This window comes from Enoplosus armatus, chromosome 2 (genome assembly GCF_043641665.1).
Source record: "Enoplosus armatus isolate fEnoArm2 chromosome 2, fEnoArm2.hap1, whole genome shotgun sequence".
NCBI lineage: Eukaryota > Metazoa > Chordata > Actinopteri > Centrarchiformes > Enoplosidae > Enoplosus > Enoplosus armatus.
Genome location: NC_092181.1, coordinates 20622246 through 20647577, shown reverse-complemented (window position 1 = coordinate 20647577; position 25332 = coordinate 20622246). Strand labels below are relative to the sequence as shown.

The window sequence follows — 25332 nt, the reverse complement described above, 5'->3', positions numbered from 1 at the left end:
ACTTCAGAACCCCTGTCTGAAAAGTGCATCTTACACGTGCTGTTGTTTGCTGTTTGTGTTTGCAGATGGTCCAAGGCCAAACCAGAAAGAGATCCTGTCTTTGCGAGCCTTTCTGTTGTTGTTTGTCAAGCAGCTCATCATGAAGGTAAGCCAGACATGCCTCAACCCCTTTATACAACAGCAAGTGTAGTTAACGCGTGATTCTCCTTTAGATGTCAGCTGGGTGATTAAAGCCTTTAACCTTCATCAAAAGATCATTTAAACTAGTTAGTACAAAAAAGTATGTATTTACATTGTGGGAAGACAGGATTTTATTGAATGGATCTAAATGGTAATATATCTGACAATTTCTTGCTTTAACAGTGCTTTTCATCTATATAGAACCACATAAAGCCAGGATATCTATTGATGGGATATTGATATTGTAATGTGAGAATTGATATCACCTGGGGCTCTTGTATAGCTTGATATTGTCATGTCCTCATCTCCTCCATCTTAGAGTGAAATGAGCATCCCTCCTTTGTAATAATATTCACATCACTTAGGATTGTTTCTTTTTTGTGAAACCCCAAAATACCCCAAAAATACAGTCACATTATTAATATCAAGATATCTGGTCATATTTGGAACATATCTGTCTGGGGTAGGGGTATGTAGGGAGTTAAAAAATGATAAACCCTTCACAATTGTGAAATGATTTGTGCAATTATATTCTAGGATCATGGAGTGAAGGAGGATGAGCTACAGAGTATCCTCAACTACCTCCTTACCATGCATGAGGTAGGCATGCGTACTGTTATTCATGCAGCACTGAGCAGCAGAGGCTTCACCACCAGATGGCAACATATCACTACTGCACTGTACTTTTGTCCTCCCACCATCTGATATGCAGAGCAAGAGCAATTCCTGTTGCTAAAGGCAGCATCACTGTTCCATGTTATTTTTCTTATTGTCTGCCAGTTAGAGGCCCTGACAGAAGTGGTTTTGTTTACAGTGGAGTGATGCATAACAAATGAAGCAGTCAGATCAGTCAGTGACGCAGTGAACCTTGTAAGACTAAAGAGTGATTATAACATTGCCTGGAAAAGCCACTGACATGTAGCAGCCCTTCATTTTATAGAGCACATATTGTAATTCAGATGCTTGTGATGTATTCCATTATTTCTACTGAATTTTTACAACCTTTCCTTCTCCCATTACTGCTGCAACTGCCACTATCAAACATCACAAGAATAAATAGCATTTGAATAATGTCCATACATTTGTCTTTATATTGTATTGACAAGTACAGCTGACAAATTCCTAATTTAAGATATCCCAACGAAAGCACCACAATAATCTCAAACCCCTTCTTCTCTGTCCCTCAGGATGACAATCTCATGGATGTACTGCAGTTGCTGGTGGCTCTGATGTCTGAACATCCTGGGTCAATGGTCCAGGCCTTTGACCAGCGCAATGGGATTCGGTAATGATCACTGTTTATATTATCTGCAGATGTGCTTGTACTTTTGTAAGTATGTTTTTGCTCAAAGTAAAATTGCTGATTATTTTACATTTCATAGCTTCAGTCTTGTGTCACTGTAGTTTTATGCAACGTTTTAGATTGTGGATTCTGTTTTTTGTTTAATTAAAAAACAAATTTTGAGAATGTATTTTTGGCAAGAACATGATAGTTTTGCTTTTTTCATTGTTACTTAAAATATAATGTAACTTTTTTGTGCTTTTTTTCACAGCGTGATTTACAAGCTTTTGGCTTCAAAAAGTGAAGGAATAAGGGTACAGGCACTCAAAGTAATGGGCTACTTTGTGAAATACTTGTCACCAAAGTAAGTACACTCACAAAGCTTAAATCCTTTGCACTGCATCCCCAGAGTGTAGATTTGCATGTAGTTCAGTCTGTATTGGAAATGTAAAATTATATATAGAAGTGCATACTTCTAATAGTAATAAAATCATTGATAACTGAAAGGGAATAAAATTTGGTAAGTGTCTGAAATTGCTCTGACATTGATTATTGAATCCATAGTTTTCATTCTAAAATCTTTATATAGTTGTTTATGCTAGTTGTACATTTTTATGTAGTTGTTATCATTTTTAAAAGGCAAGGTCAGATTCAAAATATTGAAGTGTGCCAAAAAATCTCATCGTACAGCTGCATTTAAATAACTCAAACAGAACGGGTTCTGTGCAGCTGCAGGCCTCACTGTCAAAGTAAACTAAAATGAAATGAATTATCATGCATTTAACCACCCCTTCTTTATCGTCATTTTGAACACTCTTTTGATGTATACCTGCCACTTGCGTGCTGTCTAACATCGATGTGAGGTTACTCTAATGACCGGTGTTATTTTGGGTGGTAACGCATGATGAGATTCAGGCCATATTAATTGCTTAATTGTTCATTACTTAATTTTCTCTAATTACCACCAATTATAGTGTCTGCACACTATGCTGAAATAGGAGTAGAAGAAACAATTCTATCCCTGTCTTGGCAACAGTTTTTAAGCCTTGTGATCCAGATGTAAGGCTGACTGTGAGACTATCTGCGAACAGTCCACAGTTTTTTTTTTTAGCTGAGCTACAATGCTAAAATTGGAGTTGATCCACGATCAGAGATGAAAGCGACAAAGACTTTTCTGTGATGAACTGCTCTTACTTAGTCAGCAGGGATTCTATTTTTCATTTCCTCCATGTCAAATGTCAGCTGGAGCTCCACTGATTTATACCAATACAAATTTCAACTGCTGCAGTTATTTGACTCATCAGAAACTCCAGATTTTGCCCTTCTCATTTCTCAAAATGGATGATATTACAGGACATTTTCAATATGGTACTTTTCAAATAAAGATTAGAGTTGCGGTATTGCAGTGCATTTGTATATATCGTGTTCGAGTTTAGACGAGGTGCTGCATGTGCTTTCTGATACAACATGGGTCTGGCAAATGCTGATGTTTACTGACTGACCTTTTGACCTCCTAATATCCTGATGTTTACTGACTGACCTTTTGACCTCCTAATATCCTGATCAGGAGGAAATCTGAGGTCATGCTGAGTCATGGCCTCTTCTCCCTGCTCACTGAGCGCCTGATGCTCCACTCCAGCCAGTTCAGCATGACAGCCTACAATGTGCTCTTCGAGGTCAGTCCTCTGCATACGTACACACTGCAGGCCTGTGCTTAGAGGATTGAAATTATCTCCATAGGCAACAGTGACATACAGCAATAACCTCAGTGTACATTTGCATGCCAATATTTATTATTGTTTGTTATAATTTCTTTGTCTTTTTAACTGACCTTGTCTTTGTCTAATTTTCATTTTTTCCCTTTATTATTCAACATGGCAATTGAATTAGTAAAAATAATAAATTGTACGGCCAACCAGCTGCAGAAACTTGACTTGACAATTATTCAGCCATATACGACGTGATGGTGAAACATATACATAGGTCTGTGTATCCATAGTGTGGTTTGTTTCTCTGTTATTGTTAAGGCCAGTGTGGATATTTATGACTTGAATCCCCGCTCTGTCCCCTGGTAGATTCTTACAGAGCAGATCTGCACTCAAGTGATCCATAAACAGCATCCGGACCCCGACTCCACTGTGAAGATTCTCAACCCGCGTAAGTGCCTCCTCTGCGCCACACTACTCTCCTAAATCATCCCCTGCAGCATACCCTCTACATACCTATTGCTCCATACGGCACTAGAGGATATTCCCCATGGAGCTGTGCAATCGCTGTATACAGTCAAACAAATGAACGACATAAAGTTTGCAGCCAGAGGGTTTTTTCATACAATTGAACGTCAGATGTAAACCTAGCATGAGGATGGTGCAAACACTTTGTGTGACAAATGTACACACATCTGCTGGTTTTATTGGAAGTCGGTATCATGTTTTGTCAGGATTCATTTGCATATAAAGGAATGATAAATTGATGACAGTGCACTTAATTCAGTGTGTGAAAAACACTTTTTAATTTAGAGTTTGTTGTTTAAATGCATTTGCTTGAATCATATAATGTTTACAGTATGTTTGATTTTATGTTATTATCTAAATGTATTTACATTTTACCTCAAACTTAGTGTATCATGTTAGTAGTCTAGATTATTTATTCAATAATTAATAGGATTTAAATATTTGTATCGATTGTAACAATAATTAAACAGATTTAAATAACATTATGACTTAATGTAAAAAGTATATTTAAATGCACATATACTGTGCATATATCTGTGTATGTACTGTATTGCTACACACTCGCACACGTACATCATTACTTGTAGAAAGCACATGCTCATTTTTTATATGTGACAACTTAACAAGCTGAAACAGCGACTCCAGGCTTTGATCAGTGATCCCATCTTATATTTTCAGGCTGTTATATACCTACAATTTCTCGTCAGCTCACAAAATCTTTTCACATGTTGAAATCTTAAGTATTCATTTCAACTAAGAAAAGAAAACATCCCTCCCTCTTTTATACCGGCGTTTCCACACATACATGCACCTTTGTGCACACACTTGCAAAACAGCTTTAATCAGTTTGAAATCCAAGTACTTGGTATAATCACAACCAAGGTTTACTTCCAACCAGCCTTAATCTGACAAGGTCCTGCTGTAGTCACACATTGATTATCTTAAGCCTTTATTGTGTTAAAAACTCTCCTACCCAACCATCCTAGACAGGCGGTATATATCATAGAGACCTTGTATGGGTTTGTACATGTGAGCACATTCTATGGAACATAGAGCGGTGGTCTGTTTCTCCTTTGCCGTGCATTCTCTTGATTTAATCTGCGACAAACTCCCAAAATGGCCCCCTGATTGCAGTCTTTAGTAACGTCAGAGCCAATCAAACAAACCGAGGAAGTACCGTTTCCCTCAAATTAACTCAAGGGAAAGGAACCAAGAGCAAATGGAAAAAAGAAGGGAATACGCCATCCCTCCATCCTCATTCCCGGTACATGCTGGGGTAATTTTCTGGCGGTAAAGGTTCAGCGACTCATAATTTGAGTGACTAAGGCGTAGAAACAACACAACCGTCTGCGGGGGCAAGGGGGCATCGGTTAGCGCCAAGGTCTGAAGAGACAAGTGAAATCCAAGCCCCGCCGTCTCTCTACTCAAAGCAAATGGACACTGACATTGTCTAGATAATTCATCTAAACAGTCAGTCTCTTTGGTTTAACCGAAGCCAAGTCTTCCAGAAGGGCCTGCGACTCTGGCTCTCTCATTTGAAACAATACCAAAACCATTACAGTATGATAAAGATCAATGGCTTGAACTTTTTTTTTATTCCCCCTCTGTTCTGTTTTTCTTACCACAGGCACAGATTTTCAGGTGTGTATAGCCGGGAGTTGAGATAGTTTGTGACACAATGATTTGCACATGTTGAGACCAATGTATGATTTAGTTGTTGATTTGTGCAGTTTCTCCCTCTGTGCCACAAAGCAAGTTTTATTTCCAAGCAGATTGCTGGATGTTTCCAAATCCAAGCTTTTTTCTTTTACTATAATCCTTAAAAATACAACTTGCTACAGTATAATGTATTACATCTGAACAGATGAAGAAGTATTTTTATATTTTTGGGCTCTCTTGCATTAATTTCTGCAAAAAAAAAAAGTTTTTTACCTCAATCCTTAAACATACTGTTTTTGTTAATATTTCTAGAAATTCTGAAGGTTATAGCTTCTTTGCTCAAGAACTCTCCCCCGTCTCCCGAGAGCATGGAGGTGCGAAGGGTCTTTCTGTCAGACATGATCAAACTGTTCAATAACAGCAGAGAGAACCGCAGGTAAGACTTTGACCACTTCAGTGGATAGACAACTACAGTACATCACACACTAGTCCACACAGTGTTTACATGCCAGTGGGATTCACATTCAGCACTACACGGCCGTGTGCTTTTTTTTGTTTGTTTCAGGAGCCTGCTGCAGTGCTCGGTGTGGCAGGAATGGATGCTCTCTCTGTGCTTCATCAACCCGCGAAACAGCGAGGAGCAGAAAATCACAGAGATGGTATACGCCATCTTCCGCATCCTGCTCTATCACGCCATCAAATATGAGTGGGGCGGCTGGCGGGTCTGGGTGGACACCCTGTCCATCACCCACTCCAAGGTCAGAGCGCTCATTATATCCATGCACGATGCACACGCACGCACACACACACACACGCACACACACACACACACGCACACACACACACGCACACACACACACACACACACACACACACACACACACACACACACACACACACACACACACACACACACACACACACACACACACACACAGAGGTTGGACACAGCTTTGTTTATCTTTCTCTGTGGATCTTCTATCTCCTCATCTGTTTCATTTTTATTTTTTTTGTGTTACAGTACGTTTCTCTTCCTTTTACTTCACACACTCTTTATCTCTCTGTAGTAAACACAAGGACACACACACTTTTGCATACACACACACACACACACGCACACACACATCTTGCTTCAGTATTGTCAGCCTAAACATTCACCACATGACTGTAACCGTAACCCTCGTCCTCAGTTTGATTCCAGCCAAAGTGACAGCAGTATTCAGTCAAAGCCATCAGCTCTGTCACCCATGTGTTTAGTTTGAATCTGACATAATGCAATTCATCAAATCAGAAATTAGAGAACATTATCGTCTGACCCTCTGACTCGCAGCGTAGACTAGCACAGTAATTGAACCTTGCCTCTCAGTGCCCATCAGATTAAGCTATGGAAGCCATACAGTGATTTTAATTTAAAAGCTAGTTGCAGTATAAACCAATGGGAATGAGTCCACCAGCCCTTCCACTCTTTATTTATGTATAGAGTCTCTTTCTTTCACGTTGCACAGATAAAAATAAACTTCTGGCACTTCTTATTTCCAAAAGCTGAATTCAAAATACTGCCTTAGAAATTCACTGTTGATATCATATTACGCTCCTCTGTTCCAAAGCAGTGAAGTAATTGAGGTTGGTGTCAGATTGTGGTCTGGGGGGTTTTTAAGCCTGGCAGATTGAAGGTTGAGTTAAAGAAGTGCTTGTGATATGAGACGCTTCACTGCAGCGTGGGGTGCTGTGAGTGTTGGCGTCCAGTAGGGGGCACAGACAGACTGCCTGGAGAGGATCAGTGTGAAGGCAGCAGTTAGCAGGATGGTGTGTGTTGTATGCTTGATGCTCTGAACCTTCAATGTCTCCCCACACCTCTGAACGCCGCAGAACTAACCTGCAGTGAAAACAAACAAACAAAACATGTACAAATGAAGGTCTAAGGAAATTTAGACTTTACCACATCGGCAGTCAAGGACGGTATTTGATTTGAAGGTGGTCACAAAGATGAGGGCACATTGTGATACAGTGAAAATAAAACACTTCAATGTATAACAGCAGAGGTCTGCATACTTTACTGTATTGTTCTGTCATTACATCACTGTTAAAATATTGGAAAAATATTTTTATTATCCCTATGTTTAATACACATCTGATCTTAAATAACAATTCCATTGCGTTGTAATATTTCTGGTATATTGGTGTATATATAATATTATTCATAGATTTGGGCTTTTTATGATATACATTTTATCCATGTAGGATTTAGTTTCAACCGAAGCTTTTGTTCTTGTTTCATCTGTTCATATAGCTGCAGTATGTAGGGATCTCACTTTGTAACGTAGCAAAATGTCTGGTTTGGTGTTGTGCAGAAATTGTTTATTGTTCTTTGTACATGACGGGCTGTAATTGCCTTTTTTGCTGTAATTGCACAAGATTAATGCTGTTTCTTCTTGGCCCTAGTTACAATGCCCAGCACTCGTCTAACAACAGAATTTCACACACAGGGTGTGTGATTAAACCCATGCACTTGTGAGATGTGAGACACGCGCACACACACACACACACACACACACAAATGCATGCACAGTGCAGGGACTTGGATAGTTGCAGTGGGTGTTAGCCACCAAGATACATGCATCTGCTATAAAAAAAGCTAAAGAAACTCAATTGCAATTTTATTGTCCCGTTTGATAGATTTCCTGCCACCTTTGTAGGACCAAAGCTGTTTGTCACTGTTGCTCTCTCCTCCCACTGCTGCAGGGCTGTGTGTTTGTGCATGATTGTGTGTGTGTGTGTGTGTGTGTGTGTGTATGCGCGCACACGCACGTGTGTGTCTCTGTGTTGGTGTGAATGTGAGGTACTAGGCACATTTTCTCTTTGCCCTCCTTTTCTCTTGGGCTCTAGGAAGCCCTCCTCTCCGAGCCCATTGAATATTCATCGGAACCGTGCGAGAACAATCAGAGAAACAAGGCCTCATAAATACAACCAGCCCACTGGGAGCCTCTTGATAAGTGCATATATGCATTCACAAATACATATTTGCGCACTTCTCCTCTACATAGACTTTGTAATTTAGTTTGCCTCGTGTCAGCTGTGGTAAAGTTGTCAGTTTGGCATGTATTGAGATAATGTGCCTCATGTTGAATGCACGTTTTCACCTCATTGCTAAGAGAGACACCTTTTCTAGTTGAGACTTTGTACCGCATTTTCTGTTGATACATTATTATGTGTTGCATCTTATCCTTTTCATTTTCCCACATTCAAGGCACAGGTTTTGTAACGTAGTTGAAAAGAAAAAGAAGAGTTTCCTCTTTCGGCCCCGAGTTCAGACCCTTGACTTGATATTATTGGCTATGCAAAACTCTGTATATTCAACTCCTTATTCACTGAAACCTGTGAAAGAGCAGGCTTGATTTGTGCATTGTGATTGGCTCCAATAGCTTTGTCATTGCAACTTCATAGGGAGCTCAAACAGCTCTTGTTGACATGATCTGAGATGGTTTAGTGATCACCCAGAGACTTTTTATTGTCTACTGGCAAAGCATAGACCAGCAAGAGGAACTAATAACCTGGTTATGATTTGTTGAGAAGTTACATTTGTGAGATTAAAAGAAATGCGTGTGCGCGTGCGTGCGTGCGTGCGTGCGTGCGTGCGTGTGTGTGTGTGTGTGTGTGTACGGGTATATCCTTCTATGTCAGTCATTTGGGAAGTAAGTGTATTTGCATATGCGTCTTTGTGAATAGACAGATGTTCCTGCAGGTGGGCATGCTGACACGACAGCCCTCCCACTCTCAGCCCACTCACCCACCCAAGGTGCCCCTCGTCCATCTCTGCACACAAATCAGTTTGAGAACAAGATCTCCAAAAGAGAAAGATTGGGGCATGAAGGTCCTTCCGTCCTTCAGACTCCCACTGTCCGCTAACTTCATTATACCTGTCAGATGTTTTACCACAAGATAAATATCAGCAGAAATGAGCCCACAGATCTTTGGCAAAAATATAATATACATTATGAGCTGGTAATTTTACAATTATGTATAGAAGTTGAGCACATTTGAAAGCATTTAGTTTAATTGTAGCTAATCACCCCTTTTCAGTTTATGGTGAGATGAAGAATAGTTTAGCCGTGCAGCTTTTGACCTCTGGGGTTATTGAGACATTACACACACACGAATCAAGCTGGTTTTTGGCAAAGACTTTCAGATTGATGTATTGACAAGTGAAAAAAGGAAGAGAGAAAGTGAACACATTGAAAAGCCAATGCTAGATAATAGCCATGCATCAAGTGTTGTCTATACTATCCAGTAGAAAGCGGATTGCCAGTACTACTATCCATGTGTTTGATCTTTTATCTTGTAATGTATAAAAATGTATAATAATCAGCCAATGGAAACCGCATGATTTTGACTGGTTGGCTTAAAACTATTTTAGTGTACAGTATCCCGATGGGTCGAGCTTGTCTTCCTACGGTTGTGATAGAAATTACAGATAAAGACTATATGCATATCACTGGATCAGATGGGCAGGAGAAAACCATGAAGAAAAATGTTTTTATAAGGAGTGAGAAAGGAAGATATTGTGAACTAGAAGCGAAACCGCACAGCCAGCACAGCAGTAGCAGATGACATTGATTTTGTAGGAGGAATTGCATTTAGCTAATCGGATTAGAGCCATGCTGCCCTCCCCATTTCCCCTTTGTTTTGTGGTTGGTCTCTATCTATTTATCTAAATGGGGACTCCCAGGCTCCTACTGTGGGGGTCTCCCAAGATCAGCGCTCTGCCACCCTGACCCTCACCTAACAGGCTGTGGTGTGGGGCTTCTGCTCATTCCAGATCAGTTATACAGCACAGACATGGGGACAATGGAAGTTCTAGGTCCTCTATAGATTTACTTTGTTTTGGAAATGAGGTCGCAGGTTTTGTTTGACTGCAGGAAAGTGGAATTTTTTATTTTTGTCTGTGATATATTTCATTTTTCAAGAAGATTGTGGGAAGTGAAACTACCAAAACTTGCCGTATTGATGTATTGCAATGTGTTTTTTGTTTATGATAGCAAAGCATGTCAGGTTTTTTGTATGATCTGGCTATGCTGCGCCCAGGTAATACCATGTTACCTGTCATATTAGAAAAGCCCACCATGTTTTTGTACATTACCATAACATTTTTCCATACCCCACTGAGGCCAGGCCGAGTCATGGAGTAGAATTAAATTAGATTAGATCAGCGCTGATGTCTTAGCCACCCAAGGCAGTTTCTATATATTGTAGCAAGGCTAAATGCTCTTTTAAAAACCACAGACATATACTACCTCTGTCTAATGGTAACTGGATCTGTTACAGAGCCCCATTTAAGGCCAACATACATCATCTTAATGTACAGACTGCATCCTGAATCTATGACGTTATGTTCTGCACTGCTCTCCTGCATAATTTCCATAGCAGTGCACTCTGAATGCAGCCTTTTAATTGCTAAAAATGCTAAATGTCAAATTAAGCTCAAACTAATGGGGTAGAAGGTCTTGCTGTGTGATCACTGGGAAAGAGGGAAAGAGGAAGAGACAGACTACTGGCGCATTTAGAACAGGCTGTGCTCTCAGAAAACAGCTATGGATTACCAATCACTGCTTCCCACTACAGAAGATTAATGAGCACCCGTGTAGCAGGCTAATTTAGAACAATAACGCCTAATTAATTACAAATAATCAGCTTCTTTCTCTCCCTTTCCTTTCTTCCACTCTCAATGACTCACTTTCTTTCTCTTCCTCCTTTGCAATTTCTTATTTTTTTTCTTCCTTTTGATCTCTGGCTTTCTCGTTTTCTTTGTTTCTTTCTCTCGCTCTCTCTCCCCTTCTGTCCAAATAGCCTCAGGTGAAAAACCAGCAAAGTGGGTCTAGTTTCATCCCCCCTCCACCACCAACCCATCTTTGACTTTCTGTCCTCCAAGCCCAGTGATTAATGCAGGGTCTTAAATTAGGCGTGGGAGGATTTGCCGATGCTGGACACGCACTCAGCACAGCTAGCAGACACACACTAATAGTATCTACTGCTAATCTATGACTGCTTACATGGATGGGCTTTTCCTCAAATGCCACTGCAGACCATTGTCGTTATAGACTAGCAGTCTAGTCTACCCATATCAGATGTAAGAAGACTGATGGAGGTTAATAGGCTGTGGGCAGCCACACATAAGAGAACAGAAAAGTTTTAGAAATGGCACGTTTAGCCACAAATAGTCCCAGTGGTTAGGTGTAGTAATAAGCTCACCACTAAAGAGCATTTTGAGAATATATCTACAATAGTAAGACCAAAGTTGTAATAAATTGGAATTATCCTTTGATAAGGATAGACCAATTGAGTAGATTGGTGGTGACTAGTAGTGAACATATTCTCTTTTGTGTTTGCAGGTAACCTTTGAGCAACACAAAGAGAACCTGTCCCGTATGTTCACTCAGTACCAGCGTCAGGGGTCTGCAGCCTCTATGAGCACAATCCGAACCATCTCTGGTGTCAGCCAAAGCTCAGAGACCGTGGGGTGTGTGAATGGGCCACCTGCTGAGGAGACGGCCCCTTCCACTGTCATTGAGCTCACAGTGGACGAGCTGTCCCAGAAGTCCCCTGACTCAGCATCCAGTTCCACCATCACCTCCAGCCCAACAGAGACTGCTAACGAAAGGGGACACGCATCCATCACTGTGTCCAACATCCTGGCCAGGGCAGAAGAAGAAGAAGAGCAGAAGTTGGTTCAGGAGTCTTCTAAGGATATCTCAGGTGATGGAAAAGAGACTGAAGCCACTGTGACACAAAAAAACAACGAAGAAGAACAGAGCAAAGACACTAACGGGCAGGAACCAGTGGCTGAGACTCCCACTGACAATCTACAAACATCAGTTTGCGACCATGACCAGGTTGAAACGGATGACACGAAAGCAATCGAAGTGGTTAGAGACTCTGCTACATCATCTGCGAGTGATGATACACAAACACCTGTAACAGATGATGAAAAATCTGAGAGTGAACATAACAAAGGTGAATCATCAAACTCTATGACAGAAGACTCTTTGAACGAAACCGATAGTGAACTGCAAGTGGTTTCACAACAAGAGGGTAAGACTGACCACACGTCCCCTGGGACTGCGGCCTGTCTAGAGAACAGTGTGCTGGGCGGAGCCTCCATCTTCAACGAGGACCTGGTTGACGTGTCATCTGTTAGTGACCAGGTACCCCCTGGTGATGTTGATGACAGCCAAGAGGAGTCCTCTTTTGCTTCTGCTGTTGCCGGGGAGGAAGTGAAGGTAGGAAAAAAGGAGCAAGATAAACATGAAGATGATGAAGTCAAGGGAAATGATCAGGAAGGACATGAGATGAAGACAGAAGAAGAAAAGGATGAGATGCAGGAGGTTAGAATACAAGAAAAAAATGAAGAGAAACAGGTGTCTGGTTTGGAGAGTCAGACTCCTCCGGCTGAAACACCTGAACAAAGTGTGACAGAACCACCCGAAGAAGAAGTTAAAGATGAACAGTCTTCCTCCACAACTGAAACCGCTCCTGCAGACCAGCAGCCCTCAGATACCACACTGCCCTCGATAGCCCAAGAGGTTGCAGCAGCATCAGACACCTCACCTAGCCAGCCTTCAGAGACCACCACCACCACTGAAGAGGAAACTCTGTCAAGTCCCCCAGACAGTAGCAGCACCGCCGCCTCCAACTCAGGCACCCAGAAGAGTGCAGACTCTGTCAGCAAGACCAAAGAGATCAAAATTGCCAGACTGGACGTGTCCAATGTGGCCTTAGACACAGAGAGACTTGAATTGAAGGAGACTTCTACAACAGTACGCATCTTTTTAACGTTTATTCTTTCACTAAATTATGTTACATAGAATTGATGATTTTCAGTTTCAGTTCTAAACCCTTATGTTAAAGCTAATTGTGTGTTACTGGTGTCTCTCTGTAGGAAACAAGTCAGGGCCAGCCAGCAGCAGCAGGAGGGTCCTCGGGTCAGCAGAGAGAGAGCAGCACTTCAGCCCCACGCTCCACCATGTTTCGTATCCCAGAGTTCCGCTGGTCCCACATGCACCAACGCCTCCTCACTGACCTGCTCTTCTCTATTGAGACTGATGTCCAGATGTGGAGGAGGTAGGGTAACAATCAGCTGACTCTGACTTTACAAAGTTTTGTTAATTGATTAATGGAATAGAGATTTATTGGCTTTTCATTCCTCCGAGGAGCAAACAGAAGATTTCATCTCACAAGCCTTCTCCTAATCAAGGGGTACATGTGTCCTTCACAAGTCACATGTTTTGTTACTGGGAAGATTTCACTTCTGATTTTTGTTTGTAAATGCAGTGTATTTTTCTGTGCTTACAGGAAGTACTTCACATTATGAACTTTTATTATTTGCCATGTTTCAAAATGAGGAATTTCTCTTTGCATATTTACTAATTTAAACGCAAAAAAGATATTGGCCAGAAATATTTGTCGTAGCCACAATCTTTGCACGAAGCAGTACTTCAGGCTACATTAAACCAAAAATCAGGTCTGTATGGATGCTTTGAAATTCATGCCCCACTGAGGACACTTGATGAGATGTAGACCAAAGCACAGGAAATGTTTTTTGTAAAGATATGTTGGATATTTTTATTCTTGACTGTTAGCAGTTAAAGGCAGCTGGGTAGAACAGTCTGATCTGTAGGCAAGACGCTGTGTTATTTAGAGCCAAAAACATGCTCTCATTTTAAGTTTGTCAAAAAACACTCTTATTTGTAAGAGGTTATATTCTACATTTTGTTAACAAAGCAATCTGTTTGTCCTTTGCCTTTCAGTCACTCCACAAAGACAGTTTTGGACTTTGTGAACAGCAGTGAGAACGTCGTGTTTGTCCACAACAGCATACACCTCATCTCCCAGGTGGTGGACAACCTCATCATGGCTTGTGGAGGCATTTTACCTCTGCTCTCTGCTGCCACCTCTTCCTCTGTGAGTCTCTGTGTGTGTGTGTGTGTGTGTACACGTACTTAACTGTGGCTGCATATGTAGTTGATGGCTCCAATCGCAGGAAGTTATCCATCCACATTGACCTTTCCCAATTACATTAGACTACGTTTAGCTGCTTCCTAACATTGTTATTTTGTTTTTGTGTTGTCTGACTGCGGCTCTCTTACATGACGCTTTGACTCTGTCAATGACTTTACTGGCCTGTCCAAGAAACAGGTTGATGGTCAATTCCATTATAATTCAATTCCATTTAGTTTCGTGTGGTCTGTAACCAAATTTAAAACTGGTTTAAAAATGTTTTATCAGTATAGTTGTCGCATATATTCCATATATGAATTAAATTTTTAAGTAGAATTCTTGTTTTCCTGCTTAAGTCTTGATTGGCAAGATAAATTCAACATTAAATATAAGCCGTAATAAAAATAAAGGAAATACATTCACAGATTCACATTTTTCTCCAGTACTTTTGATTGCTTCATTTGAAGCTCTGTTCTGATGTTGCTGTTTTGAGTCCTGTATAATGTCAATGTTTTTCAAACTTCTATGGCAAGTGGTTATGAAGTAGTAATTGTAAAGTGATTTTAAATGTCAGTTTATGATCTTGAGTTCAGTTTTCTTTCTTAAACTAAAGGTCAAGAATGAACTTTTACGCTCAATGTTTCTTTTGTTCTTTGAGTCATCTGTTGGAGTTTTCTTAAAGTGTACAAGCAAAATTTCCTTTGCTTTTACATTCTTTACTTTAAAATAGAGACACCTTCTCTTTTTCTGTATTTGTGTTATTTATAAAAAAAACTATAAAAAATAACAAATACATTATTCTTATAGTTACTATATAGCTAATCAACCTGTACTTTATATTGAATGAACAGTTCATGGATGTTTTTTTTGTTTTTTTACCTCTACTTAAACATTAATTACTGTGTAAATCTGCCTCTCTCTACTACCAGCATGAACTGGAGAACATTGAACCATCCCAAGGTTTGGCCGTGGAGGCTTCGATCACCTTCTTACAGCGCCTCATCAACCTCGTCGATGTTCTCATTTTTGCCAGCTCCCTCAACTTCACTGAGATAGAAGCTGAGAAAAACATGTCATCAGGAGGCATCCTCCGGCAGTGCCTTCGCCTCGGTACGCACCCTGATGTTTTTGTTTTGCTCCCTTTCCCCATCGCTTGGTCTATCTCTTTTATTTTAATAGACTCATTATTCCTAAAACCGCTCATTTACTTTTAATCTAATGCAGTCTTTCCCTTGTCTGTCCTTTTTCTTATTTCTTGAACCCTGCAATTTATTTTGTTCAGCTGTCTTTCTACTCATCTGTGTCCCCTCTCTGAATTTCCGTCTCTTATCTCCTCCTTTTTGCCAAGCCCTCTGTCCTCCCCTGTTCATCGATCCACCTCATATCAGCCGGCAGTAGCCTCTTGTATTAGCCTCAGTCATGGCTCCCTGTAGCCTTTTTGACCCTCTGTGTTCTCTCTTTCTTTTCTACCGTCTTCGTCTCCATCTCCAGTCGCTGCTCTCATTCCCTCGCCTCTTTCACTCTGCTCATATCAGCACTCTCTTATCTTGTTATTATAACCCCACTGCATGGCAACACTCTAAAATGGCTGCTATCATGATATAGTGAGTTCTACATAATGGCCTTGGCTATACTGTACTGCAGCGTAGCCCTCAGGCCCTTTTCTGCCTTCTGTTCCAGGCTATTACAGTTTCCTCTGACAGCATCAAAAGCCAAGCCACACTCGAGCTGAATAAAATATATTGAAATTCCTACATTATTCATTTTATGTGGTGCACCTTTTCAGCAGATCAACACAGTATGCACACACTCACTCAGTATAGAAGTGGTCCAATACTTTCTACACTAATTTAAATTATTTCTTCATGCTTGGCTCCATATATGTAATGGTGCATATCCAGGTGCATATCAGTTTTTGCTTTTAGGTAGTCATTACAGTGGAGATTAGAAACAAAAAGGCTTTCAAAATGCAAACTTGTTATACAAAGACCACTTCTTCTCTCAGATATTATCCAACTATTGTTGCTGCTGCTGGAGTATGCCACCGTACTACAGGTCCAGTTTTAGAAAGCAGCCGTTATGAAATGAATATTTGATGAGGTATGCGCTCCCCATTGCTGGCACCTAATCTGATTTTGGAAGACTGTAACAAGGTTTCAGCATCTCCCCCCACCCCCCCCTCTTTTTTTTTATAAATGGCCGTATGAAAGAGTAGTCCTAATGGAAAAAGCGAGCCCATTTCCAGAAGGAATAATTCCCTCCGTCGTAATCTAAATGGCTCAGAGTTAGCATTTGTCAGTTGTCAAGTACAGAACAGCGGGGGTTGGGAGGGGCTCCAACAGAGGAGCAGCACATTAGATTACAAATGGTAAGTGTGCCAGTTTTGAACCCACCTAAACTTGGCGGACTGCAAGATATTTTTTTTTTGCGACAAAGGACGCATCTTGCTGCCTACTCAGCATGTGTGCACCCTAGCAGCGTCATTTGTTATGGGAGCTGCACACAGTGGCTGTGATTCAAGAGCACACCCTTGCACTGTGACCTTGGGTGGAGAGGTGGAGCAGGGAAGAGTGAACGATGCTGCCAGAGTTGGCCAGAGCACTGACCTTGTCGTGGCCCCACTTTTTCTCCTTTGTTTTTGTCTCTCTCAGCTGCTCCTGTTGTGATTTTCTTAGTTTAGATGAAAACCACAACAGGAGCTTTAGCGGGATTTCTCTATTTTTTTTATCCATTGGGTTATCCATCTTTTTAGGGACTTCCTGCCGCTTCATATTTCTTTGACAATGACTTTATTCATATGATGTCACACAATATCTATTTCTCCATCCCTCCCTAGTGTGTGCTATGGCAGTGAGAAACTGTCTGGAGTGTCAGCAAGCCCAGTTTAAGCATGGCACAGAAGGCTCAACACGCAGCTACCCAGCCATGCCCAGCACTGTGCTTGGAACAGCCAAGTCTGCAGCCGCACAGGCAAGTAACCCAAATCATCTCCTGCCTTCATTATCTTACACATTTTCTACACTTCCTCTGCTGTTTTTGTTTACAATTGTTTGCCCCAAAATACACAATAACATTGTAAATCTCAGTAATCCACTCTCACTCTTGTACTGGTCATCCTTGGAGGGTTTTTTTACACTTGAAAATAGCTGCATCTTCCTTCCGCATCATCCTTTGCCCTTGTCCCATACTCAATAGTAAACCAGAAGGAGCTCTGTCCTTTGTCCTGCTCACCAACAGCAACCAAGTGTTATTGCATTAGCTCATATCTTATTATATTACCACACTGGTTGCTATTTGTGACACTAGACGAGGTCTTTTGTCATTGCCCCTTTGATTTGATACAGGGGCTTCCAGTAAAGTCATGTTGTTCTTCCCTGAACCGGGTGTTAAAGCTCATTTATAATGCAGTGGCTCCATAGAAAAGCCATTATGTTAAGGACATGATCCCAGGAGGGATAGCTTCCCTAAGCTGTGAAACCTTACCCTACTCCATGAAGTACACATGGATTAATACACTTCCTGATTGGTGTGTGCTATGGATGTGCTGCTTGCTCTTCACTTGGAGGCAATAATACATTTGATCTGGTAATGGTTTGATTTTCATGCATGCATGCAGAGTCCTGTTGATGCAGTGACAGGTGGAATGTCTCCAATCAGCGACCTGGACCGCCTTCTTCAGGACATGGACATCAACCGCCTCAGGGCTGTCGTCTTCAGAGATATTGTGAGTTATACAGACAACACATTCACGTAACATACAGTCACAGCACAGTGTGCATAACACCCATGAAAATATTCACTTTTTTCTGAGGAAGACACAGATCGTTTAGTGTATGTTGTTTGTTTCAGGAGGACAGTAAGCAGGCTCAGTTTCTGGCTCTTGCTGTTGTCTACTTCGTCTCAGTCCTCATGGTGTCGAAGTACCGTGACATCCTGGAGCCCCACAATGACAAGAAACACCCTCAACGATCGCAGTCTGCCAGGAGCACAGGTATACAGCAGCTCCAGAGAAAATATCATCTGAAATATTTATCTAGATAGAAGATAAAACTGCAGTCTGTAATGCAGTGGCTCCCAATCCTTTTCTGTTTTCAACACCTAAGTACAAAGCCCTGAGTACTTCCGACCTCTTGCCATCATATCACTTCTTGTCCTTTTTTTTTTTTTTTTGACTTTTCTGAAATCAACTTTTTTTATTCAACTGAAGAATCTAAAAGAATTTAGTTTTGTCTTGTTTTCGTCCCTATTATTCATATTTTTTGGTGAAGTAATTAATCTCATGTGGCGTGGCTGTATTACTCACATTTCTTCATTATTATTTCTGTCCTCTTAGATAGCGGTGCCATTTCTGGTGGATTAGAAGTGGAGAATGGTGTCTCACTCCGGCGGTATGATTCTGGCATCGGTGATGACCACACCTCAACTGCCGCAAGCGAGGCAGACCTGTCATCCTCTGGCGTGACTCATGGTCCAGACGCCATCTCAGAGGCCTTGTCTACACTGTCTTGTGAGGTCAGACCTTCTCTGCCCGCTGAGTCAAAGGGCAAGAATGTGAAGGACATTCTGCGCAGCCTAGTGAGCACTCCAGCTGATGATATCATGGTGGACCCAAGTCTGCCACCAGCATTTCTAGGAAGTGTGGGCGATGCGGCGAGAGAATCATCACTACAGTTCCGGTCATTTGATAGGTGAGGGCTTGACATATACATACACTACCAAACTATTTATAGAAAATCATATGTTCTGCTCTGCACATTGGTCATTGTGGGGAAAGAATCTGAAAATTCCTCTGGTGTTGACATGGGTGCAGACCTGACAGCTTCATCAGTTTCTCAAGAGCCCATATGGTGTATATACGCTTGTGATTCTCAAGCTTCACAGTTGACAGTTTCATACCATTTATCCCAACATAACTGCAGGGGACTTTTGAAAGTCAGACCTTGAAGACATCCCAGCTTGGTATCCTCAGAGGAGGCTTTGGTGGATCTTGAAAAACATTCTGCAACAGAAACCCTTTTGAACCGGGGAATCTCAGACTCTTTCCCCCTTATACCCATTGTTCTTTCTTTTAGCTGTCGATGTAGGTCCTCATCCCAAGCAAACTGCCTTACAAAGAACATGTCTTAAGGAAAACAGGAGTCATGTCTGGGATGAAGAGACAGAGAGACAAAGCTGGCAGGAAGCTGTTTCTTTTCACAGCGTCACTGATATTTAACGACTTTGTTTTTCATCTCTCCTGCTGCTCGTCTCTCCCTGTCCTTTATCTGGCATAAAAGCTGTACAATTTGCATTACCCTTGGAGGTGCAGGGGTGAACAGTCAGGAGTAAGGCTTCAAAAGCAGAGCCGGGTACTGAAGCCGCAGACGGGCCCAGGTGAGAGAGGATGGTCACCGATGTCTGGTTTGCATTTGGAGCGTTGATTCTGAGACAGACGTTCACAAACGGCGGGGTGGTGGTAGAGACAGAGAGACAGAGAGATGGGAGTAGGGGGGAGAGAGAAGTCTCCATGGGGGTGTTGTCAAGTCAAGGTTCTCATGTACTGAAGAAAACATTTCTCCGTTTCTCTCTCTCACAAACACACTTAGTCAGTCCGCCTACCCCCAACTGTGGGAATTCCACGGCATCTCTGTGATCGCGTGTCTTTATCTGAGGAATGCTTTGTCAGGTCTCAGGGCGCTCCTCATATCAGGGGGATTAGACTGGCTCCTGTCCGCTGAGCACACTCAGTAGGAAGAGAGGACGTCAGGAGAGCTGGAGAGCATAGACTAACAGCTCACTTGCTGCCTATGGGAGCCTCTTCCCTGCAAGGTATACAGCCCAGGCACAGATGGCAAACTTTACCCTAGCTCCTTTTTAAGAGGAAATAAAAACCACTCTGACAATGTTCACACATTAACACATTGTAGGGCTTTAGCTAATGATTATTTTATTATCAGTTAAAATATAAATACCAACAAATACCAAAAACCAACAGTGCATAAGTCAATTTTTTCAATAAATTCTGACTTCCCAACCTTGTCTTTGGTTCATACTGAGGAAGTAAATCTTCAAAAGGGGGTCACAAATACAAACACATTTTTAAAAAAGGCTAAATAATTTCCTAAAACAGTTTTTAGAAAACATCACTCAAACAGGAGTAAATAATGCATTTTAGGGAATATTGTCATCTACGGATTAATACATATTTGGTGCACGATTGGCAGGAGCAGGACAGCATACGTGAGATTAACTAAAAATAAACTACTACTACTGCCCATATTCATGGTATTGAATGAACATGTCACCCAGCGTAAAGGTGTGGCTCATTGATGTGTTTTTAACAGTTTTTGGTTGATAATGGAGGTCTATGGCACAGAGGAATAAGCCATATCAGGCTTTGGATACACAGGCAATACTCGTTAGTAGGTAAATTCATTGTTGGATTTGGTCTTTTTCATGATATTTGTTTACAACAATATATAGAATATCACCAACCTTATCCTTTAATCTTTTTCCCAGATCTTAAAATTGCTTCTTTTGTCCGACCAACAGTCCAAAACCTAAAGGCAATAGCATTACATATATATACCACTGAGAAAATAAGCAAATATTCAGCATTTTTGCTCGATCACTCACTTAAAATATTAAATAATTATCAAACTATGTCCATTTTTGGCAACTAAGTGATAAATTCACTTGATTGTTTCAGTACTTAACACCTGCACACATGCAAGTCTACCCAGATTCCCTATATTCCCTCATTTTCAGACCTCTCTGCAGAGGTGCCAAATTATTTTGATGTCTCTTGGTCAAAACTACCATGTCATTCACGAGATTTATGTTTATATTTATTCTCTTATCTCCTTAGTTTACCGCTCTTTATCAGCCTGCTGTTTCTAGTCCTTACCCAGTCTACCTACCATGCATGTAGACATGTTCTGTGTTTATTATCTTGTTGTAGTGACTCTATCACTGTTCAGCATCTCTCACTAACCAGTAAGTCTCCCAGTGACACCAGTACAAGCCAGAGCTGACATTCTATACTGACATCTCTTGCCAAAACATGGCAACTTTCCACTTACCCAGAAGGCTGGATTTACGAGACCAATGCATGAAAGAAGCTGGGATCTCCCAGATAAAAACTGTGGGTTGGTCAGGGGTGAAGTATCCCTACTGATTTATTTACTAGTGGAGACCTGCTGGATTTCTCCCATCCATTTCTCAGCCATGCCCCTGTTATGACAGCCAGTCTGCAAATATTTGCTGACACTAACCAGAACTAAACAGTGTCATTGTACAAGCCGGTGATTTAGACTGCATGGTTCAGCTGAATGTGCGTGTGTTAGACATTGGGATATACATGGTGCAGTTGTTTGCATTCCTGGCAGCAGACTCTGCATGCATGTGAGAGTTGATGTACAGATGAGTTTTGTTGATGGTGAAGTGTTGTTAATGTACTGCTTAGGAAGAGGGTAAGCATGTCGGACACAAACACAACTGACAGAGCGAAGGCCATTTTCCTCCCTTTTCAATTACTACATCACTCTTTTGAAAAGTGGAGTAATCAGCAAGTTCACCTTCTATGACACCAGAAACAAGCTCACGAGTGATCCTGCGTCAAAGAATTTGCATTTTTGTAACCTGCTGCTGTTGGCTATAAAAATCAGGCATTTGTATATGTAGATTAATGTTACAAGCTAAAAACAGACTTTATAGGTTGCTTCAAGTTACTTAAGTTTCATATTAGAGCCAAATCAGTATGTTATTTTTTGTGGATGATGAACACTTACATAAACTTTTTTGTCATTAATTTCACTACTTACTTACTATATCTCCCTTTTTTTATTAACAAGCAACACAAGACATAAACACACAGAATTCACATACAGAGAGATGACAAAATACCTCCCTAGGTTACAAGATAAGAGCTGCACTCATTGCCTACAGTATATACATACATAAATATATACATCTGCATATACATATAAGTATCTACATATATACACAAACATATCCACACATTTCATGAGGTATATAATTAACAAAATAACTTTTTTTGGGACAATTTCAACATTTTCTGCCTTTGCCCCATGTTTTCTGGCTGCCCCGTCTTCTAAATATATCCAACCAGTGCATGTATACTTTCATTCAGTGCATGTATACTTTCATTCAGTGCATGTATACTTTCATTCAGTGCAATAACCTTGTGCACACACACTCACAAACACATATGAAAAACATTGAGATTTTACTATTCTCATACTTTGTAGGCCCTTAGGTCCCATTTGCTCCACTCGTTAATCACTGATGTCATTGCGGTATTGCCCCTCCCACACCTGCCATCATCATCCAATCACAGATCAGGAAACTGTCAGATGCCGTGGACTTTATTAGAGTTGATTTGAAAATTGTCTGTACATGCAAATGTGCCTGTGTGTAGGGTCAGTGAGTAACATTTTGAACATTCACACGCACAGGGTTGCATGAAACGAGGGTGAAAGGGGAGATCAGAGCTCTGCTGGGGTGTATTTTCCCCTCCCTCACATGAGTTGGCTCTGAGGTTAACACTCTAGAGAGGGTATTTTTACACACACACACCCCAGTGACACTTCTTTACTCATTCTCGCACTTGTTTTACCTGAAATAGCAGAGATTACTGGAATCACAGTGTTTACTGCACTTATCCATTGTAGGTTAAAACCTTTAAATAATTCAGCCTCAGCCCAGCATACACACACTCACACACACACACTGCCCTGGGCTCCTGTTTGTGGGTTGAGTGGGGCCGCTGACGGCTGATTAATCGACTGGGGCGGCCCACTCATGATAAGTGTGGCTAATGACCTGCTGAATAATTCACTGGGCCTTTGCTGGGGAACAGATGGAAGGCCAAACACATACACGGACATGTTCGCTGGCAGACTCGTACACACTTGTGCGCTCATGCATTTATTCGTACACTCATATGCATATATTCAAATATTTTTGGACACACTCACACACACACTCGAAGCCTCCACACACCAGGGGTCCTCTGTCTCCCCGGCTCTCTCTCCTGCTGTTGACACCTGGGGTGCTTCACGTCACTGCCGCCCTTGTTCCCTGATACCACCATCCAGCCCACTCACTATCAAAACAGAAAAAAAGTTACCAGAAGCGTACCTTCACCCTTCTTGGCTATCAATACTGAGTTAATCCTGTTCTATCAGTACTTCAGTTTATATGTATCACTCTGGACCTTCTCAGTGTGCGTTTGTACGCAACTGTCAAGCCACTGGGATCAGTATGTAGCTCTATTATTCTCAAATCATAGATCACTGGAAGCAAAGGTCAACTGTCAGGGTTTAACATTCACAGTAACTTTTAATAGATCTGATCAGCTGCCTTAAGTCAACTGAGAGCAGCCTTTGATACTGCAGCCAGGTAACTGTCTGCACCACAGGGAGTCAGACCAACTATCCTCTTGTGTGTGTGCATGAATACACACATACTGACTCTGGGAACGTGCAGGAATGTGTGTTAGCTCTTTTGTCTGTATGCTCCCGTTCTTTTCTTTCCATATTCAGATTTTGTGCTTTTGATGTATGCTTGCATATCTTTGTAAGCCTGCATTGGTTTGTGTTTGAGGGAGCAGTAGCCAGTGATTAGACCCTGCTTCCCGTGTGTCAGCACTGATAAGCAGGGCCAGGCTCTCTTTGATATGGCCAGTGGTCTGTCAGAGCCCTGGTCCACACTGACAGCTTATCTGCATGCTGCTCTCCTCCCATCTGCTGTTCGCCGGATGGGAATTGAACTCCACTCAGTCGTACCACATCACTACAAGAAACGCTTCCTGTTACTTTACAGCAGGGACATCTAAAGAAGCAGCATTATCATTGCATAGACAAGTGTTTCAAAATTTAAGATAGCTGTCAATGATCAGGGATTTGTGCTCAACAGATAAAGTTGTTTCAGTAATTTTAGTGAATGTAAAACTGGATATCAAACCTTAATACTTTTTGAATACCAGAGGAAATGTGTGTAGAATTAAGTACTGAGATGACTCAAGCATTGAAAGCTGGAATTAAATGTGTCTCAGATTCTGAGAATATATCTATATTTTCTTACTTATTCTTTAATCTGATATTTTCTGATCTAGATTGTGAATTCAGGAAACCTAAGTTTACTATTTAATTCAGGCAAAGTTATTGTATGGCTCCTTGCGTCAAGATAACATTAAACACTGATGCCTTGAGAAGTTCGGCATATTTTGTACAAAAGAAAAAAGGGTTTTGTTGAAGACTATTCCTCAAAGGAAGGTAATGCAAAAAACAATTGTTTATGGTATGCATACCATAACCCAGGTATCATATCATATTCACCGGTAGTGAAAGATCGCAAACAATATCGGCCCTACTGTCTACTTGCTTTTAATTATAAAAAGTTTTAGTTTGTGCTGTAGAAGTGGAAAACAAACACCAAAAATGGGCTTCAGTTTTCTTTTGTACAGAAATATAGTATGCACTTTGTCCATACAGTACAGGCTGTACTGCCCAAGACTTTGTATAAAAAAGCAAGATGGAATGCATTCATTCTGCTCAAGGCTGATGTATTCTATTGCAATTAGGTATGAAAGACTGCAGCAGGTAGCTGCTTGGTTGGTGGCCTGATGAATGTAACTACTTTAAATTACTTTGTGCAAGTAAAGTGGCCCTGTAATACTCTTCCAGTCTAATGGATTGATGATGGAGGTAGTGTTGTTCCAGCCATACTGTGTACATAAAAGTCTTTTGAGGCAAGATGACAATTAAATCAATATTTTATCTGGTCTCTCTACAGAAGTGTCATCGTTGCACCCAAGAAAGCGGGCATGATACCATCTCCAGGCACTTCCACTCCCGTCCCAGCAGCCACTGCTGCGTCTGTGTCTGGTGGGACGCCTATCGACAGCGTCGCCGTAGTATCTTCTGGTGACGCCTCCCAGAGCACCTCTGCAGACTCTGCAGCTAGTGAGTACACACACACACA

The 25332-nt window shown here is 41.3% G+C and overlaps 1 protein-coding gene across 1 annotated transcript in view; it reads left to right on the top strand.

Annotated features, from left to right (window-relative positions):
- Positions 1-25332, top strand: part of lrba (LPS-responsive vesicle trafficking, beach and anchor containing) — a 178086-nt gene that overhangs the window by 35983 nt on the left and 116771 nt on the right. The window contains exons 14-30 of the mRNA XM_070912728.1: positions 66-145; positions 718-780; positions 1368-1465; positions 1734-1826; positions 3030-3138; positions 3538-3619; positions 5668-5791; positions 5921-6113; positions 11742-13166; positions 13289-13470; positions 14157-14310; positions 15276-15456; positions 17183-17307; positions 17963-18070; positions 18196-18337; positions 18680-19034; positions 25144-25313. Coding sequence (XP_070768829.1) covers positions 66-145; positions 718-780; positions 1368-1465; positions 1734-1826; positions 3030-3138; positions 3538-3619; positions 5668-5791; positions 5921-6113; positions 11742-13166; positions 13289-13470; positions 14157-14310; positions 15276-15456; positions 17183-17307; positions 17963-18070; positions 18196-18337; positions 18680-19034; positions 25144-25313 — 3684 coding nt within the window. The remainder of the gene's footprint in view (positions 1-65; positions 146-717; positions 781-1367; positions 1466-1733; positions 1827-3029; positions 3139-3537; positions 3620-5667; positions 5792-5920; positions 6114-11741; positions 13167-13288; positions 13471-14156; positions 14311-15275; positions 15457-17182; positions 17308-17962; positions 18071-18195; positions 18338-18679; positions 19035-25143; positions 25314-25332) is intronic.